Source organism: Pezoporus flaviventris, unplaced genomic scaffold (assembly GCF_033815535.1).
Source record: "Pezoporus flaviventris isolate CSIRO_AGI_PZ_B2104156 unplaced genomic scaffold, CSIRO_AGI_Pfla_v1 ptg000002l, whole genome shotgun sequence".
Lineage (NCBI taxonomy): Eukaryota > Metazoa > Chordata > Aves > Psittaciformes > Psittacidae > Pezoporus > Pezoporus flaviventris.
Window position 1 is genome coordinate 11,163,534 of NW_026892550.1, and position 21,035 is coordinate 11,184,568.

General features: G+C 41.1%; 1 protein-coding gene across 2 annotated transcripts; it reads right to left on the reverse strand.

Annotated features, from left to right (window-relative positions):
- Window positions 1-4,149: 4,149 nt before the first annotated feature.
- Window positions 4,150-15,500, reverse strand: HS3ST1 (heparan sulfate-glucosamine 3-sulfotransferase 1). Of its 2 annotated transcripts, none has more exons than XM_061469233.1 (2): window positions 15,354-15,500; window positions 4,150-6,872 (listed from the first exon to the last, which is right to left on the reverse strand). In XM_061469233.1, exon 2 carries the CDS (start codon window positions 6,748-6,750, stop codon window positions 5,788-5,790), a length of 963 nt encoding a protein of 320 aa, XP_061325217.1. In that variant the 5' UTR covers window positions 6,751-6,872; window positions 15,354-15,500; the 3' UTR covers window positions 4,150-5,787. The 2 variants fall into 2 exon arrangements, with proteins under 2 accessions (XP_061325217.1, XP_061325210.1); XM_061469226.1 differs by having other exon boundaries at window positions 4,150-6,875.
- Between the last annotated feature and the right edge of the window lie 5,535 nt (window positions 15,501-21,035).

A 21,035-nucleotide genomic window follows, 5' to 3' on the forward strand; every position in this document is an offset into this window, starting at 1 on the left:
ATGGATGGACCACTCGGTGGATAAAGAACTGGCTGGATGGCTGCACACAAAGAGTTGTGGTCAATGGCTCAATGTCCAGCTGGAGACCAGTAATGAGTGATGTCCCTCAGGGATCGGTGTTGGGACCGGTCTTGTTCAACATCTTTGTTGGTGACATGGACAGTGGGATTGAGTGCACCCTCAGAAAGTTTGCCGATGACACCAAGCTGTGTGGTTCGGTTGATACCCTGGAGGGAAGGAATGCCATCCAGAGGGACCTCGACATGCTTGTGAGGTGGGCTGATGCCAACCTCATGAAGTTCAACCATGCCAAGTGCAAGGTCCTACACCTGGGTCGGAGCAATCCCAGGCACAGCTACAGGTTGGGCAGAGAAGGGATTCAGAGCAGCCCTGTGGAGAAGGACTTGGGGGTGTTGGTTGATGAGAAAGTGAACATGAGCCAGCTTCAGTGTGCACTTGCAACCCAGAAAGCCAACCGTATCCTGGGCTGCATCAAAAGGAGCGTGACCAGCAGGTCGAAGGAGGTGATCCTGCCCCTCTACTCTGCTCTTGTGAGACCTCAGAGTATTGTGTGCAGTTCTGGTGTCCTCAACATAAAAAGGACATGGAACTGTTGGAACAAGTCCAGAGGAGGGCCATGAGGATGATCAGGGGACTGGAGCACCTCCCGTATGAAGACAGGCTGAGAAAGTTGGGGCTGTTCATCCTGGAGAAGAGAAGGCTGCGTGGAGACCTTATAGCAGCCTTCCAGTATCTGAAGGGGACCTGTAAGGGTGCTGGGGAGGTACCCTTCATTAGGGACTGTAGTGACAGGACAAGGGGTAACGGGTTAAAACTTAAACAGGGGAAGTTTAGATTGGATATAAGGAAGAAGTTCTTTACTGTAAGGGTGGTGAGGCACTGGAATGGGTTGCCCAAGGAATTTGTGAATGCTCCATCCCTGGCAGTGTTCAAGGCCAGGTTGGACAGAGCCTTGGGTGGCATGGTTTAGTGTGAGGTATCCCTGCCCATGGCAAGGGGGTTGGAACTTGATGATCTTAAGGTCCTTTTGAACCCTAACTATTCTATGATTCTCTGATTCTGTCTCTGCAATCCTCATCCAAATTAAGTAAAGAAGAATTTTGGTATTCACTTCAGAACAGTCCTTTGTTCAAGCCAATGTTACTTCATAATTGAAGCTATGTGTCTGAGTTGTATTACAATCTTTTTTTTTTATACTAAGGGATCACTCATGCATCTGCTGTTTGGGGTTTGGCTCTTCAGCTGTGTTTTGGCAGAGCATAATGTCAATAGCAAGTAAAAAGATGATGTCATTATGCTAGGATTATTGACTTGGAAGTTAATTGAAGACATTGCTTTCATAGAGAACACAAAGTGATAATCCAAGCCAAAAATTTCATGTCCCTTATCATTAAAGCAAAAAAGTGTTCTCAGACCAATGAGACCAGCTGTTCCTATGAATCCAGCTGCTCCCCACCCTGACTTGCATATTTTATATATCCCAGAAGGCATTTAAAAACTGCAGCATCACTGTAGAGTTTATTGCACTATTAACTTAAAACTGTGTCAACTCTTGTGTAGTAGTTATGCAAAAATTTACTGTGGATGGGTTACTGTTGCAGGAAAAGAGAGTACTGCTCTCCTTTGCTAATATTCTAGGAGTGATAAATGCAATTTCATTTATTTTTGGTAAGCAAAATATTAATAAAAGTGTTTTTTTTTTTCCACTCATAAGATACTTGCATGGCTTCCATCTGTAACCAGCCTTCCCAATGCAACTGCAAAATGAAGAAATTAACACTGAACATACAATTCTTCCAGCATAACCCGGCACTTAGGCAGAGTCATATCAATAAAAACCTTTCTTAAATGTCTCGTCAGTCATGCTAGATAAAGCAGAAGAAAGGTAAACGAAAACATGTCTTATCCCCTTTTATTTCTCTTTAGATATTTGAAATCTGTGTGGATGACAACAGAATTAGAATCCTGGTTTTCTGCAGACACTGGGTCTGAAAATGCTTGTAGACAAGGAAACAGGAAATGACCAACTTTAAGCCACAAAGAAATGAAGTTTGTATCTAAAATATTCTTTGGTGGCTAAGTAAGTCTCACACCCTCATCAATAAGTGTGGCACTACCATATTCCTGATGCAAACAGGCTCAAGCAAGTTTAAAAAAAGGATGATTTTTTTTTTTTCCGGAGATGTTCCAAACCAATGTTGATTTATTTAAGCACAGTAGATGTTATTTCACCTACAACATCAGGGAAAAGGTACCAGGAACAGCAAAGCCCATGTAAAAGGATCACACAGCACCGACTGTAGATGTAGCAATATTCTTGATGATAATAACTTTTGTGTGTTTTTTTCCTAAGATATTTCTTTCCCTTTTCATACCCTTTGGGCAGCATTCATGGTATAATCATAGTTTAAACTTTGTCCTTTGCAGGTACAATACCTGGCTTTCGAAGAAAGATGCACACTAATCCATGTTGTGAAGCAAAGGGCAGGACTTAGTCCTCCAGTGCCACCCTGATTAATGACTTGATTGGCATTTCTTTTTGTACTCAGTGAGGGTGGTAGACTTTGAACTGGACATTGGATTCCCATAAAGTGTTGTATTTATTTTATATTTGCAAGAGTGCTCGCAGACCTGGCTAGCTGCCCTGAGAGAACAGGCCTCTGCAGCAACACCCAAGTGGTTGCACTTTAAACTTGAGAGGGTAGAGTTTTACAGAAATAAATACCTTCATTGCATAACTCTGGAAAGGTGTTTTCAGGGATGTTTTTCTTTCCTTTACAAATAGATATGGTGTGAATTCAAAGCTCACTACTAATGTTCTATAGTCCCAACTGGGATGTGCTTCAGCTTCTTTCACTCTCTCTTTTGTTGGCTTTTGGTGTTGTGTAGCACTTCTTTAGAAACTAGCAAACCTTTAGCACTTCTTTAGTCTAGCAAATATATTAAAACATAGTAATGCATGTGTGGGAAGTAAATGTTTCTCTTATTAAACTCAAAATTCACACTCAGAATCCTAAGTTTTAAATAGTGTAACTTTTGAACATAGAGCACCTATGGCAGGTAAATATTACCATTATTATTACTGTGGGTGTGATTTCTTGTTCATCACCAGCACAGCTACTACACAACTACCTGTGCAACCTCCAGCATAAGGTATTGTACAATCATGCCATCCCTGCATGAAGCATACAGATTTTGTATGACGTGTTGTCTGTGGGCCCCTTTGAACGTAGGGTCTAGGGCATGAGTCATGTGAACTTCTGCTTGAGGCTGTCTGCATGAACTGGTCACGTCACCTCCTGATACTATAGAGAACATGCTATCAGATCCTAGCAGTAGCATGGTAAGAGTGACCCTGTGGTTCATGCTCTACTTCTCTTTCTACAGAGACAAACCAAATTGGGTAGGGGGGAAATACTCATGTGTGACAGGCAAGATACTGGTATCAAGTAGCACTACACATCTAAAAGTATTCTCAGTACCAACATCAGGTGTCAATGCTGTCCTGGCATTCACAGTTCAGCACTTATGCCCTATGCTGCCCTATATGACCTGCTGCAGGTGAACTTGATGCAACCCTTCCCTCCTTTATTCCTCTGGCTCCTGGTCAAATAGTGTTTTTCCTTTCCCAGCAAAAAATGTGAATGTGGCAGGCTTAGTCTGGGGCTGTAGGGAGGCACTAGTGAAGGCAGGTCTATACTAAGGTGGGAAGCCTTTCATCTGGGCCAGAATCAATTAGGTCCAGATGGCTCCTGCAGATCACATTAGCAAGAAATGGGATAATAGCCAGGGTAGAAAAAAAATACTGCCCCACCTTACACAAACACCCTCTGAATTGCTGTTTTCTCAAGTGTCAAAAGGAGTGTGATGCCACTATAATCCTGATGATTTTGGCATCTGCCTCACATAAGATTTGACACTATTGCCACTAGAAACTTTCCCTCTTTGCTGTATATTCTAAGTCAGCAATGGACCATGCAGGCACAATCCAGCAGCAAAAAATTGCTTTCTAATCAATCCACAAGGCTACAGCTAAAGTTTTAAGGAACATTTAATGGGAATCTAAACTGGAGCTGAATTCTAAATTCTGGTCTTCCAGAAACTGATGAATAAAAGAGAAAGGAGAGATGCAATTCAGAAAATATTTTATTGAGTACAATACCATTTAATTGTAGACTTTAGTCAAAGGTCTACTTTATAAAACACAACCAACCTCTCTGAGGTTGAATACAGCTTGGGCAGGTGCACAAGGAATGGGAGAGAGAGGGCCAGCATCTTCAAATTTTCATGCAAGCAGCATAATATGGGATATTTCCATCCAGATGGTACCTTGTCATTGTGCCCAAGTTTGCACCATCTCACCAGGAAAAAAATTAATGAATCTACATTTGAATTTTATAAAGGACTGTAACAATCAGTTACAAGTTCAAATTTACAGGGTGCTGCCACTGCACATTCAACAGCTAAACTCAAGATCATAAAATGAGAATTGGGTGCTCAGAATGAAAGTAACATATAATGCTCTGTGTGGAAAAAGGATTAACTCTAAACTCCAGAAACTGATGGCTAACAAGACATCATAACTACCAGACAAGAAGAACTGTAAATTTTACCAGTGTACTAACATCTACTTTCCATTTTTAGCAGAGGGAAGATGATAAAAGTTTCCGGAGTTGGGGTTAATCCCAGAACACATAAGTCTAATCAAGAACTGGCATCACGGATCTTGGAAGGAGATTAAATGAAGAATAAACCATGGGCAATTTTCAGTTGCATGAAGCCTCTGCTCAACTCATAGTAAACAGCCTTAAATGGGTTAAAGAGTGGCAATATTTGTATGAATGAAGTTACTGCTTGTTAGAGTTTAGACCAACTGATTTTTATGCATAAGTGTTCATTTTCAGTGATGGCAAAGCATAAATGTGCTATAAAATGAGGGAACAGTCATAAGCAACCTTGAAAATGTCCCTATATTGCCTAAATTCTTCTCTCAACCCTCCTTCTGCATGAAGTGTATATAAATTCATAGACTGTAGGAAGTATTCAGGTTGATCATATTTCTGCAGGTAACTCTGGATTTTACGAGCTGGTCCCCACCAGAATCTTTAAAAATCTGCCATAAAACCTGCACCGCACTGCTGAAGAATTTGAGAAGCACTTGTTATAACAGTAAATACAAAGGTAAGTACAGCAGTTAATGTGTCATATTAAACAGACACTTCCATTGTCCTTCGGGTGTGCGTGTCCCAACATGTGCAAGTACCACCACTTTATCAGGAAATAATTTTGTAAAGCAGAATGGAACAATTTGCTAACTACAACAATATTTTCAAATGAAAAAGAAATTATTAAACCAAATTTTAAAGCAAGAGAAATGGAAATGTAAAGTTTAGCATATTCATTAGTAATTAGAGGAAAAAGTCCAGAGCAGTCCAGAAAGGCCAAAGTATTCAAATAATTATGAAGGGCTCTGTTGAAATGAATTTCATATGTATTAAAAAGACAATGCATTTTCAAGGAAGCATCTTCTGCAGTGAAATAATTTAGTTTCTTCATATAGACACATCATACACAATGTTAACAACCATGAAAAACAATACAAAATGCTTTCAAATTTAACAAGTAGAAAAATATAACTAGTATATATGGCAATTGTGAATCTAATACTGTACAGAAGTATTTATGGATTTTACAAATAAATTATAGCTTAAATGCCCTTTTTAGAATTTCTAACTGTACACTGGAACATAGGTTCTGAAGCTACCACTAACTTGCCACAAATGAGTGCCAGTCAAATGTTCTGCCCACAAGCTCAAAAAATTTCTTGTTGGGTTCATGGAAATATTCATGCAGTTTCTCAAGTAACCAGGTATCTACTTGTGGGTGTGCTCTTCCTTTTGACTCGTGCAAACAACGCTCTCTACCACTGTCCCTTAGGCAATAGAAACCTTTAGTTTTATTGAAATAAAAGTTTGAAGCATTTATCTGTGGTGATAACTTCAAAAATCTCTCTACTTTCTCTATTTCTGGGAAGGGATCTTTGATTAGTTTATCCCCATCTACAATGTGGATATGATCAAGGGGAAAATACTTCAGCCAGTTTTGCATGTGAATGTAGTATAAGCTTCTGTTTATTGCCTTGTAGCCCACATTGAGTTCACCATCTTTAATCAGGAATTGTTCAATGGAAGGATACGGCTTGTGCTTCTGCATGTGGTTATAGAACACTTGGGTGTAATCTGATAGTACTCTCTCACTCGGGTCTCTCAAAATAAGGAGTAGTCTCATTGATTGGTTCATGTTATAAACTCTTTCAGGCACTTTAGGTGATGTAAAATATGCTGGAGTTTTTTCCACTGTGATCTGATGGGGATAAGAGAACGGCATCTGATTAATATACCACTGCAATCCATTTCTGTAATGATCTTCCCAGTCAAAGAAGTGAACTTCACTCTCTGCTGCTGCAATATCTGGATGGAGACTTAACATCTCTAACAAAGCTCTTGTTCCACCTTTTCTCACTCCAATAATGATAGTATGTGGCAGCTGCCGGCACGATCCATTGGAATGAATATTTTCCTTGAAGTCATTTTTTTGAGATGTTTTCTTTAAAAGCTCTCTCTGAACAGACTGAGAAGAAGTCTCTGCCTTCGAATTTATAGCTGGTCTGGAAGGCACTACCTGAGGTTGAACAATAAGCAACACAGCTCCCAGCAGAAAAGCTGCCATGACAGTTCTTAGTCTGGTTTCACTCAAGTAGGTAATGGGGCATAGAGCGATTTCCACCAAGAACAACCTTTAAAAGTTGGTTTTGTTTTGCTGAGTGAACGCGTATGTCTCAAACAGAAACTCTGCTGAAAGAGGAAGAAAAGAAGCACATTATTTTATACTCAGATGTATCTCTACTAAAGCTACACCACAAGTATCTTTTGCTTTCCACAACTGTACAAACTTGTTTAGTTTTCCCAAATCTAGGCTCATAGATCTTTCGGTATAATGAAATTCTTTATAAGACAGGCACATTCAATAACACCATCAGAAAATCATTTCCAGACATCAGGAGACGTGAAAATTCTGAATCTTTCTCTTGCCCCCAAGATTCATACAGAGTATTATTTTTTATAATTACTTTTTTTTTTTTTTAAAATCTCATTTCATCTGAGTTGAAGCACAATGACAAGAGAATTAAGTGCTTTTTTTTATCTGGAAGAATAGGTTTACCTTAGGGGAAAAAAAAGGAAAAAGTATGGACTGGACCCAAATGGCATTCCTAAAAGCTGAGGGTCTTGCAGGAAGTCTGGTAATCATACCCTCCTAAAGGATTATGCGATAGCAATCTTAGAAGTAAAGCCTCCTGGAAGAAAGGCTCAAACAATACAGAGCTGCCCAACCATAGGAAGGCAATATTCTGCTAGGAGGAAGTTAGGAAGAAGTTTAGGTGAGTAAGAGACCAAGGAAAAGCTGAATTTTTGTGTCATTTTTTAAGTGAAGTTAACATTTGATTTGTGTTTAGGGTTTCCAAGGACAGAATCAGCTGGTATGCACTCTGGCCCTGCAAAAAGGTAAGCTAATGAAACCACAGACTATAGAATGACTGCATCAACAAAATTCTAAAAAAGCTGTGGTCCAGTCATAATATTCAGGAAAGAAAATACACAATGGATACTTCTGAAGGTCATTTCAAGTTAGCCAGAAATCTGCTGCAATATAAACAGCTAACTTCACACTTTATCAAAAGACTACTAAATACCACCGATGAACTCCATTAAAGGTCAGGGCTTTTTTAATGCAGTGTTTGAAGTGAAATTTTAATGGCCTCACACATAGCATAGATGTAAGATTGAGCAGGCAGTGTATACAGCCCCCTAAATTAAGATGCCTTCTGAAGACTTTATAACCTCAGTGGAGGGTTGATGTATGTGTGATTTTGGTATTGTCCAACTCCATTTAGAAGCGGAAGCCACGATGGCAGAGCACCTGACTGCTTTGCCTTAGTAGTACTTGCGGAGAACTGTAATTATGAATTTAAGCTTGGAACAGCATGTACTATACCAGCTAACAAGGGCTGAAATATGAAATTACATACGAACAACCTGAGGAAATGCAAGGGCTAGGTTTGGAAATTCTCCAGAGAATCTGAAAAGAAACTAATGACTTTTCCACAATAAGCTAAGTCCCAGTGTGACAAGGACTAATGATGTGTTTCTAAGTGATCTAGAAAGTTCTGTTTGATAGCTTTGTATTCACAGAGGTCAGGCCTTCATCCTGAATGGGGCAGGTCTGCTTCCTGATGTTTATTACAGATTATTACTTTTACGCTATTTTTTTTTCTAATCACTTTTAGAGGGCTACAAGGCAGTGATACTATTAGGAAGCAGAAATCAAACCTGGGAAAAGGAAGCAAAGTGTCACTACGCATGTGAAGTCAAGAGCGTGTGCTTGCCTATATGCCTGCAGGCTTTGAACTCATGGGCATGCCCTGCCTTGGGAAGAAGGTCATTCCCTGGGCTGTTCTATAATGTCTGATTTGAGGCAACTTTGCAGAGGAATTTGTTGTTCTTCCATTTTCAGTCACCGTTAAGTTCTATCTGGCTAAAAGAGCTCCATTTTGGCTGCTGTCATTAATCTGCTCTCTCCCTGTCCTCATCATTCCTGTTAATCTTAGCTTAATCTACTTCTGTTTTAACAGGAAATAATCTTAATTGTTAGCCCCACACTGGGGATGTTGGTGGGCAAACACTGGGTGATACGATTTAACTGAAGTAAATGCATGGTGGACGTCCCCACTGACTGATGTATGTTGCCACCATGTTCAGCAGAAATGTGAGCAAATGGTATGGAACCAGCCAGATGGGATCAGGGACTTATGGATAGTTTAGTATGTAACAGCAACAAAACATTAACACATGCTGAATTTTAAGGTCACAGATTAAAGGAATAGCCACTTACTTCAGAGTATATTTTAAGAGTCACTATCTCCATAAATAGTAAGCCTGAGTTGTTGTCTTAACACCTTACTTGAGAAGCATAATAGGATTCCACTGAGGAACAGGTTGTAATGTTGTTGAAATGAGTTAAAGCCTAATGGCAGGAACCCTTATTTCTTAGTAATCAGATTGAAATATGCTAGGCTAATAGCCAAGTTCTGCAAGAGGCTGTCTCTGGAAAGATTAACTTTTAGCTGCTGGTCTTCAATATTAGTGACAAAACCTTGCTGGGATTATTATTTTTTAATAAATTATATATAGCAATTTATTGGACTGTTTATTTTTAATTCATAGTTTGCATACTACTCAGTTGCCAACTTTTTTTATTCAGACCTTCCTATGGCTGAGTATAGCATGGAATTGTTTGGGGGGAAACCAAAGACACAGCAAGGCGCCTCTTAGCTGTAGCTCTACTCTTGTTTTGGCTGGCATTACTCTTTGAAATCAGACTTGTGGGATATTACAGGCATGCTGCCTAGGGCCTCACCTCATATAGCTTTCTGAGCCCCAGTGGAGCTCTGTCTCAGTGTCTTTCCATTCTTAACTCAAAGAATTTTGGGGAGATAGCTTTTTCTAAATAAACAAAAGCAACTGTTTTCTGGTGCAGCATGAGACCTCAGAATAACATGGGAGTATCTCCTGCTTCAGACATACAGAATTTCATTGTTCCTCCCTGACTATTTGTTCAGGTGTACAACTGGTGTTCTTATACTGCAGAACACTGCCACAGTATCTGCAGCATTTACTGCCTTTATCTACAGTCAGTGAACCATGTAAGTAATGATGCCATTTAAAGTACCTATGTTATTGCTGGTTTGCTTATGAGCAGTAAAGCTCTGTCTTTCCATTCTCTGTTGTTTCTATTAGACTGCATAAGTTTGGTATCTGATATCAATTATTTTTTGTGTGTTAGACTAATGCAGCACAATGGACATGAGTGTGCCTCCAAATTCAGCACAAAACATATGTTGCGTGGGCAAAGTGATGTCCAGGAATAAAACAGCACATAAATTGGTTGTCATTCAGCTTTCTTCTCTTATGTCCTCTTTAATGCTTTATGCAGATCTGCAGTTTGATGGCTAGAATTACAGCAGTTTATATAAAATGATGCAAACATGTTTCATAGCTTCAGAATTTGTGGGTCCAAAAAACCTGTTTCAACAACAATAAGCATGCACTGAAGAGTTTTAGCAGCCCCTCTGCCAAATTACTTTTCTGCTTTCAGAATGTGCTTTACTGCCTCCACAAGTCATGCAGAGCATACATGACTTCACTCAATGACTGTATTCCAGATTAGTACAAAAATTTAACTGACAGTCATTACCATTGTATTTGCTACAAGTAAACAAGCAAGTTGATAAAAGAAACGCAGTTTATGTTAAACGCTGCTTCAAAGATTATAGCAAGACTTTTCAAAAAGCCTGATTGCTTTTGCTTAATCTTTTCTTCAGTTTTCTCCAATTAATTAGCAAAATGTGCCATACTGTTTATTCAACAAGATTCAATGTGGATATTGCCAATCAAATCAGCTTTTGTACCCTTTCAGAAGTAATCGTAACTTGGAAATAAATGGAAGCTTTCCTTAGTAAATGGAGTATGGGAGCCAAAGCTACCATATTTAACTGACTTTTAAGCATATTACAGTGCTCTTTGAACAATGTGTCAGTATTTTATTATTTCTTACCACATTACCAAGGTATGCCTTGGTATGTCTATCCTCACTCAAGGGCATGGCCTAAATTACCTAGATTATTATTATTAATAAAAGGTAGTTTTTGCCCAGCCTTCATTTTTGCTGGGGGTGGAATGGGGCTGGATTTAGCTCTGAACTTTCCTAAGAACCTTCAAGTTAGCTGCCAAATCAGGTAGGAGGCAATGCAAGGAGTGCCTGTAGTAAATGTCAGATAGGGCCTGCTGGCAAATCTGACTGGTGGATTGTTCACAAAAAAAAAGCCACCAAGAGGTTTAGCAGAGCTAGTGGGACACAGTCACCACCAGGACAGCAACAAGGAGAGGGAAGACTGCATCCTTTCCATGAAACATACAGGTAATTCCACCTTCCTTAAAGAGTTGTGGTTTTATGGTTCTCTAGGGACCAAGGATAAACAGGTTGTTTCAAATGTCCTCACTTTGTCTCCTTGCAGAACAGAAGCCCTTCACTGGTGAGATCTTTGCCCAGGCTTCTAAAAAAGCATAGTCTGGCCTGAACAAGAACCATAGAACCATTGCTAAAGTCAGTCTCTAGAGGGAGATTAGATCTGAAAATCTGAGGGAAACATTCTGTTCTTATAAAAGTGTATTTAGTTTTGCAGTTGTGATAGAACCTCAGGACAGTTTGTGGACTCATTTCCATACAATACTGCAAAATGTAAGATTTAATACTGCTGTGCAGTACAACCCCCACATTTGCTATGATGGCTTCTTATACTGGATAAATAAATAAAATCCATAACTGAGCTAAGCATTGTCTATGAACAACTTCCTAAACTGATGGAAAGTCAGCAATTTGAACACTTGTATTCAGTAATGTGTTTAAAAAAACTGAACTAGATCAATTGTACTGCGCTTGAAATTCTTCAGGCACTCATTGATATGAGCAGTATATATTCCTATCCTCTAAGAATAGATGGTGTCTGCCATAGCATATATTCCTTAGGTTTTTTTATATGAGCTTTTTGGAGTGACACACTGTATCCAGTTAGAATAAAACTCTCTAGTACCACCATCACTTAAAGTTCAGTAAAAAGCAGGAAAGGAAAGGGAGCACTTATTTTTTTTAATCTAATCTAGTTTATGAAACATTTTTTTCCTTGGAAACGTATTCTGCGTTTTGTTATTTTTAACTATTAAACTGTCTCACAATGCCCTCTTCATGAAGGAATGCTTCCCACACTTCCCCCCACACACTGTTTAACCACATTTTAACAAAAGTTTTAAACAACATGTGCCAATGAAACGCTTGAATTCTAGTTTCCAGTAATTACCAACAAGTAATTGCCTACCTGAGCAAGTGCTACAGAGACAAGTGTATTAAATTAAACAGAACTATATACAACTGCAGCCAGAGATCTCTAGGGGCATAAACTATTGATCACCCCATGATATAAAAAAGCCATCTGTGCATTAAGAGGGAAGGTGAAGAGATAAGTAACCATATGGCCTTGCATTACAGTGCTTAAGTGAAATAGTCTAGGTACATTTCCCAAATTATATTAAGAATGGTGCACAACTAGTAGAGATCAAACCATGGCTTTAACTTTTATAGTCAGCATGTTAAGAAATCTAATCATGATTTCAGTGCTGTTAAGATGACAGATTGCCTACCAGTTCTAAGACTTCAGAAATGTACTTTAAAAAGTCCCTAAATTTTGGTTAGGGGAACTTAACAAGCTGAGAAAGGCTGACTTTGTTGGAAGTATTTTTGGCTGAAATCTGCTATATTTCTGCTCTGCACCTGCAGTGATAAATACAGTATATGCAAATTAGCTAGGTCACCAGTTCATGACTATTAAAGAAGTTCAGCTCCAGCATGAGCAATAAAGTAGCAAATTTATAATAGACTGTAGTTATATATAACATATACTCTTTTTCTTAAGGTCAGAAGCGACCATTGCAGTCTTTCATGCCAAGAGATCATAAATCTTTTTATAACAGAGAATACCCTAGATTTCAGAAAACCTCTTGCAGGTAAAAATAAAATGGGACATTAGAGCAGAATAAAAATAAACCTGAAAAGCTCAAGATGCCAAGAAATTTTTGTACTGAACACTAATATGGAATTGCCTCTGCCACCTTCTAGCAATTTTATAATACTTATCAGGACCCTTCTTTTAAATAAAGCAAAAAGGGTACACTCTACCACTGCCTTCTCTACACCCCATAAACCCAAATGGTCAATTCGAAACCCAGAAATTACTCCCCATCCCACTTCCCAAGCAAAATGGGTCACATTTTAATTAGGAAATAGAAATCCACTGAACAGTTAATAGAGTTGTTTCTTAATTCATCAAAGCTGTCACCAAGAAAAACCTGTGCAAAAGGATGGCTCTTTCATGTCTTGCTCCCTCCCTGTACAAAGGCTCACCTTAACTGGATGTATTGAAAAAGGGAGCATAGCAGATTAAGCAATCCCATTCTCATTTCCTCTGCCAAGCTATTTCTTACCACTCTGTAGCTGTGAGTCCCACTTCAAATACAAAACAGACATTTAAAAACAAAAAAATCCAAACCTCCAAATAATCTTTTAGTTCATATTCCAAGCTGATGTCTGTGTCTTCCACTCTCCTTCGTTCAAGATAATACTGGAGCAGAGTGTTCACTGGTGAGGTCGTCACTGTATTAGACTTAGCTAAACCAATCAATTTACTAAGTGAGGCACTACATGGTGACCTGGAGGGAACCCTCACCCTCTAGAGGGAGAAGTGAGATGACCCAGCAGGATCTTCTATTTTGGACTGCCCAGGTATATTTTCAATTTTCTTTTTCTAACTATCAAAACTTTTCATGGGAATCCATCATCTTTGACATATTTTTGGGCTCTGAGAGCTTCTTGGCTCTGGGCGGCATTTCTAGAAGAGGGAAGCGATATATCCCACGCTAGTCAGACTAATAAAAACATTTCTGGTTTCTCCTAATGAAAAGCATGAGTTACATGTATCTATACATACATATGTATAGACGCATATTTAAAACCTGTTTTACACCCACCCTGTTTTTCTGTGACGTCTATAGAAGAATATGGCCAATTCAAAATAAGCAAGGTAGCATCCTGACAAAGAGGGGACACGGACAGGAACCTGGCAATGCTGGGGTCAGAATTTGCTACGTCAAATTAGTGCCTCCCCACTGCAGCAGCATAATCTTGCTGCTAACCTACTAGAGGCATTCATTTGGCTGTGAAATGGCAAAACCCTCTGCATTTTCCAAAAAGGTAAAAAAAACCATCAAAACCAGCAGGGTGGGTACTGAAAGGGTGGATGTGCAGGGGACAGCTAAAGCTGATGTCAGTAACTGTGCTCATACTGATAGGTGCTCATGTCTGAGCAATGTAGGAAATGCACTTGTTTGAGAGCGTAAGAAATGCTGGCAGATGTAAATTGTAATAGTCATTATAGCTATACATTAAGTTTGATAGCCAGGCAACACATGGGCATACACCAAACTGAACCTGTTCTACTAACATTTCACTTGCCATATCTACTGCGGAAGCTCTCAGTACTATGAATGGGTCTTTCACACCAGAAGGATGATCCTTGCAGATACTCCATCCCTAACATTCAAACCTGCTATTCTGTCATAGGACTTCCCAGATAGTTTTTCCTCCTCAGTATCCAAAGAACAGTCTTGGAGCAGGGAAAGCCCTCAACCTACTGCACCAACACAGTGACAGAGTCATATACTTTAATTCCCAGCCAGCTGAAGTGATTGAAATGCCTGTACTTAGCTACGTACCTTCTCCTGATCCTCTGAATGGCTGCAAGACAAGACCAAACCAGAATTCTTCCAGTTGGAGACCGGCACCCCTCCCTCCTGGCATCCTTCTGTCCCCATAAGATTTGAACCTCTGACAGCCTTATCTACGGAAAGCACCCCGAGAACCGCAGTAACCAAGCCTTCCCTGTACTTCCCGTGGGAGCCAGTCCTTCAAAACAGAAGCGAACTGGAGTTCAAGCTTTGTGCTTTCCTGCCAGCCCCCAGAGACCACCTTGCCCTGCAGCCCTGTGCATCTTGCCAGGTTCTAGCCCGGCACGCTGCACCCAGCCGTCTCCAGCGTTCAGCGTGGGAATGGATCAGAGATGCTCAGAAGAGCTTCTGCCAGTTGCTCTGCTGTCGGGCAGGAGCCCTGCACTCTGTCACCCTGCTTCCACCCCCTGCCATGCTGCCGTTTCATGCCCTTGTTATTTAGCCACAGGGAAAACCAGGAGGTAAAGGAATAAAGTGCCCAGGGGCCAAAGGTGGACAGACCTGCAATCTAGGTGCTTCCGACCACTTTTTTCTCTCCTTCCTTTCCTCCCTTCCTTCCCTCCACCCCCGTCAGCGACGTCTCCCAGAGCCTGACTCGATACGGAAGGTGCGGGGAAGCAGCCACACGTCCCTCCAGGGGGAGGACAGGCTGCGCACAGCCGGTCAGACGCGCTCCTCAGCCCCGGAGCGGCGCTCGCCTCCCGCGTGCGCGGGGCTCCCACCTGCCCGAAGCAGGTTGCCGTACGGGGCGGGGGGCAGCCGCTGTGCACCCCCGGGGGTGTCCCAGCAGACCCCCTCCACGATCGCCCCGCTTCCACCCCAAACTTCGTGCGGGCAGCACCCGCCGCGGCATCACCGCGCCGCGCCCTCCGCATCACTCACCGCCGGGGCGCGGAGCCGTGGGCCAGCGCCCGCCCCGCTGATCCATGGGCGCCCGCGGGGGAGCCGAGGGACCGCTCTCCGCCGCCCGCCTCACCCACCGGGAAGCGGCGCAGCCGGCGCCCGGCGCCAGCTTGTTTGTATGGCTCCGCCCCGCCCCTCATACGTCACGGCGAGGCCCCGCCCCCGCCCTGCCCACCCTGCAGCCGCAGGTGCCTACCGGGGCGCGGAGAGCTGCGGAGCTACGGGGAGGAGAATGGGAGAGAGCGGTGTGTGCTGCCGTCCGTGTATGCAGCGAGTCTGCGCACACACATACACACACGTATGCACGGGAATGGCGATTCATATAATGTTACGGGCCTGGGGAAATAATCTGCCATCTACGGACAGCAGCCCCCGCCCCGTGACTGCCTCCTTCCTGCACCTGCAAAAATGGGAGTTCCCTTGAATGAGAGACGGACAGCACTTGTATGTGCTTCGTAGAATGGTTTAGGCTGGAAAGGCCCTTAAGGACAATCTAGTTCCAGCCCCCCTGCCATGGGCAGGATGCCTTCCACTAGACCAGGTTGCGCAAAGCCCCATCCAGCCTGGCCTTGAATCTTCTTGTTTATGTCTCTGAACTTTACAAAGTGGCTTTGGGGTTTTGTGGGGTTTTTATGTTTGTTTGGGTTTTGTTTGGTTTTGAATTGGTTGGTTGGTTGTTTTTTTTTTCTCCCTGAAATGCTTTTTTCCCCCTGAATCTAAAGCCACATGGATGTCTAGAATGACAAAAACACTGTTGATGAAAAGCAGTGGGGAAAGGGTTTCTGGGGATTTTAAGTCATAGGGTTAATTTATTGAAATAGGTCTATATTTACCATGAACTGATCAATGGAGTTGTTTTGAAACAAAATGCATCAAACCCAGCATTAACATACTGCATCTTCATACGTTATTGCAACAGCCAAATTTCCCTTGAAATTTATTAGGAAGAAAGAGCAGGGCCAAGCAACTAAAAAACTCAAAAAAACCCCACACCACAACAAAACCAAAAAAACCCACCAGGGGCTGGTGGAAAAGCTCATTTCTCTGTTGATTTTGATCAGTTTAGCTCTGCTCCTGTCTGGGGTGTTTCACACTGTCTGATACGTATGAGAGAAGTGAGGTATTCCTAAGGAAGGTGGACTGGCACTGTTTGTACACAGGTTTTAGCGCTGTCTCCCTACAGAGGAAACTTGCTTAATCCTGGGTCAGCACTCACCTGATGGGTGGCAGCCAGGAACCTCTGCAGCTTAGGGTCAGTTTAAGATTTCCTGTTTTTTTTTTCTCCTATTTTCTTCCAAACTTTTATTTCTTTTCTGTAGTTTTACTTCTGTAGTTTGGCTTGGAAAGAATAGTTGCTTGTTCACCAGCTTGCTTTGAGAGCTGCTGTTCTCTGATGGCACATGATTGTATTGATTTAGGGTTTGAATTTCCATCCGTGTTGGTGGAGCTGTTTGCATGAGCATTGCAGGACACAGTTCTCACTGTACATGTACACCTGCCAGCTTTTTTCCACCCTTCTACCAGAAGCTTGCTGTGGCTGCTGTGTGGGGGCTGGTTGGCATGAGCTTGACCTAAGCATCGGAGAGTGGGCTCTTTAAATAAGAATCAGATGAGAAAGGCATATATCACCTCTCCAAACCTTGACAGGATGCTGGTTAATATTCCAGCTGAAAGTGGACTAACGAGAGGTTTTCAGGATACTATGGCCATTGGCTGCAACTTACTCACTGTTCATTCATGCATTGAGTGCAGATGTGTGGCAATGTCAGGTCACATACGCTTCCTGCGCCAAAGCCCAGTGCAGTGTACTAATGCTGTGCAAAAATTCTCATCGTGTATTATTTTCTTAAGTCCTTTTCCTTCAGCCTTGGCCTGCACTGATATTGCACCGGGAGCCACAGAACTAAATTATGAAACCCTGTTTACTAATCATGACTTCTGTTGAGGGATGCAGAGCAAAGATGCTATGTTTATTTAAGTATTACCAGCAATTTCAAATGGATTACAGGAAGGGGTGGGGGGGTGGGGAGTTATTTTTTTTACAACTATTTGTCTGCTTCTTGCCTTGAACAGGCATACTTTTGTATGGCTAAATTAATTAGTAAAATAAATACATAGTAGAACATGTAAGGAATGAAAAGCATTCAATTATGTTTTAAAAGCAGTATCTCTAAATAGAATCTTGTTAAAGGTTTTCAAGAACTACTTGAGGAAAAATAGGATGTAATAACTATACATTTATTTTATGTTTTTGCAGATTTCGTGTTTATTTCCTATATTTGAGATTACTAGATGATTTCAGTGGAATTTCTTTATCACCAATAGACATGTGTGAGTACTTTTTTTTAAGATAAAAATAGAATATTTCACACATGTGTTTACTAAAAAAAAAAAGATGATACTGTCTATTTATTTTTAAGACCCAGAGAGTCAAGTATAGAAATAATTTTGTTTGAGATTAGCCTTGCTGTTTAACCCTGCTATTTATGGCATGACAGTGGGTTTTGGTTTCTTACGAAGAGGTTAAAACAAAAAAGCTTAGATGTTGTGCAGCTGCTACAGCCTATATTCCTCTGTTTCAATAACCACAAAATTTAGGCATACGAATTAATTTTTGTGCCATTTCATCTTTAGATCAACTACTATAAAAAACATTTCATGTTTAATACTCAGTCTTGATATAAAAGAATTGAAAGATGAAAAATTCACCATTTCTTTAGGTAATTTGTTCCAATCATGAACCATCTTTGGTGTCAAAATATAACAGGTAATGTTTGTGCATCTTTTAGTCTGAATGTATCTAAGTGTAACTCTAAGCCATTGCTCTGTATTATCACTTTCCCAAAACATTTTCTCAAAAATATACTTTCTTATTCTAATTAAGTCACTTCTCAGTATTTTTTTATAAGCTAAGCCAAGCGATCTCTTGCAGTGTCTCACTGAAAGGCATTTTCACAAGGGTCGAGGAAGTTTGATTATTTTTCTTTACTTTTGACTAATTTTCATCAGTGAGTGCAATACTGATCTTAACATTCACAATGGAATCATTTTCACAGTGTTTTGGTAATGAATCCCAATTGCCAACAAGGTTTCAAGATCTATCGGTTACTCGGTTCTTAAGCTCTTTCAAGTACATTTATTGATGTGTAGTCTTTACTTTTTAAATTCAGATGTTCTGAGTTACTAGATCTGGTGCCTTAGGTCTAAGTCTGTTCTGCCTGTGTACATCTTTTATCAGCAAATTGTAACTGTTTCAAAGCAGATTTGTTTGACATGGTGGTCATAGCGTCTCTTCAACTGTGGGAAAATTGGTGAGAGAGAGTGACACTAGCTGTACACGTGCTCTATTTTTATTTGGTTGAGTGATGACTAATTTAGAAAGAGGAAATGAGAATTCATAAAGCCAAAAGAATGAGAAAGGAAATTAAAATTATCAATGCAATGTTGCCAATATTCATTTACACTTCCTCTATTAGTCTGAAAAGGAGGATGTGAAAAGTGTCTGGTTTTACCAAAATTCTGGCATATCCTGGATGACATGTCATGTGTCATACACTCTAAGGAGAGGGATGCCCATACAATAAATGAAATGGGAGCCTGCTCAGAGGAAATAATTCTGCTGGAGGAGATGCCAACTGATTCAGAGCCAGGGTTGGATAATGTGAGGACAGGGCCCATGTTGGAGACAGGAAGGGAGCAGAGGTGGAGTGCCTGAATGGTGGGGAGGGAGGAGGTGGTGACTCACTGGTGGCAATGTGGCTCCCAGGACCGACCACAGTGAAGCTCAACCAGCACTGGAGGTGGGCTCTGCTGCTGCCTTAGCACTGGAGCTGTTCCCAGCACAGCCTGGAGAACAGTGGTTTCCTGCTGCCGTAAGCATCAGGGAGGGAATTCCTGCTCAGCGGGATTGGAAAACTTTGTTTCAAACCCTGTGCCATCACTCCACTGTTTTGGAAATGCAGAGGTGGATCACAGCTGAAAGAGCAAAGACATGGGAATTACTTAATTGAGGAAATTCTTGGAGCTTTCTCTGTGTGGTCAGCGTCAGAGCTGCCTGTTACATAGCAAAGTTTACATTTGTCAGGTTGAAGTTATGACTTAAGCAATTCAGGACAGTTCAGGCTCACATATTTCTAGATTTGTCACTGGGAAATACTCAAGGGAAAGCAGGGAGAAAGTAGTGGTGTGATCCAGTCAGCTAAGGGAATTTGGGGTTGAGCTATAAAATACATTTAAATAGATATAATATTATTTGAAAGTCAGGAAATAAGAGATATGTTACTTCATGTCTGAAAGGTAAAGGAGATGGGTCTAATTCGGGGCTAGAATAAAAAGACATGAGAAATGCACCAATGTGATGTGAAAAGCAAAGGAAGTGAAAAGGGAAGGAAAGTATGGAAAGTTGGATGTGGCTGGAAGTGTCAGGTTATAAGCTGGCCTCGCTCAGGTGAAATACATTTGAAGTTTTCTCCTTTCCTACACATGGCGTTTTCCTTTATCCCCAAAGACAAGGACGCATGAGGTTTCCAGGTTTGTGACTGCGTGGCCACCAGGCATTGTGGCTCTTGAGTCACAGTCAATGTAAGTCCAGGGAGCCATTCTTTCAGTCTGTAAGCAGTTGTCTCCCACACAGTGGAGTAAGGCAGTGCTGCTTGTTGGGCCTGATGTCACTTTTGATAGAGCCGTGCCTTAACAGAAATGCTCCAAAATGAACTGTTGGGTGATGAGACTTTGTAAGCATACAAGTTATGTTGGATGCTGTTGGATTTGAAAGAAGGGCCTGGGATTTTTCAGCCCATGGGTTGAGTTAGATTAGTGCTGGTAGAAGGGTCTGTATGTCTCTGGTCTGGGAAAGGTTATTCTGTGGCAGAGAAGGCCAGAGTTCAAGGTGTTTAAGGTCGGGTTGGACAGAGCCTTCGGTGACATGGTTTAGTGTGAGGTGTCCCTGCCCATGGCAGGGGGGTTGGAACTTGATGATCCTAAGGTTCTTTCCAGCCCTAACTGTTCTATGATTCTAAGGCTTTCTGAGCTGTCCAGAGAAGAGCTGTGCCTGGGGTGGAAAAAAAAGCTTGATTGTTCATGGTAGAAGGTACAGCTGAAATAGGAAAACAAACTGTGGGAATGAGGCAGTAATTCCAAATGGGTAGCAGATTTGAACAAATATATAACAGGCTAAACTAAACCTTTTGAAAGTTGTGTTTGTTTTTGTCAGGTATCCAGTGCTGCAGATAACAAGCTTTGCTATCTCAAAAGCAGTGATGGCAGATTTAGTAATGGCAATACTGAGGACAAGTAGTGGCTGGGAGCCATATTTACCATATATTCTTTTTACGGTCCAATATTTTTAAATTAAATTCACATCTTAGATTAAGCAATAAAAGCAGGGAAAACAAACAAAATGTAGCAGATGGAAAGCAACTGTGTGAGAGGGACCAGACTGGTGTAGGAACAATACTGAAGGAGGTGCAATGAAAATCCAAAAAGCCTAATCTCATAAATATATTTTCAGAGAATATTTATCTACAGAGAGTGAGTGAAGACTTGCTGTATAGGTGAGCTTATGAAAGCTAGATGGAAGGGAGGCATGCAGGGAGGAACCTTACAGTGGAAATGGAGGATGAATGATAAGTGATAATATTGAACTTTTCTGGAGAAATAAAT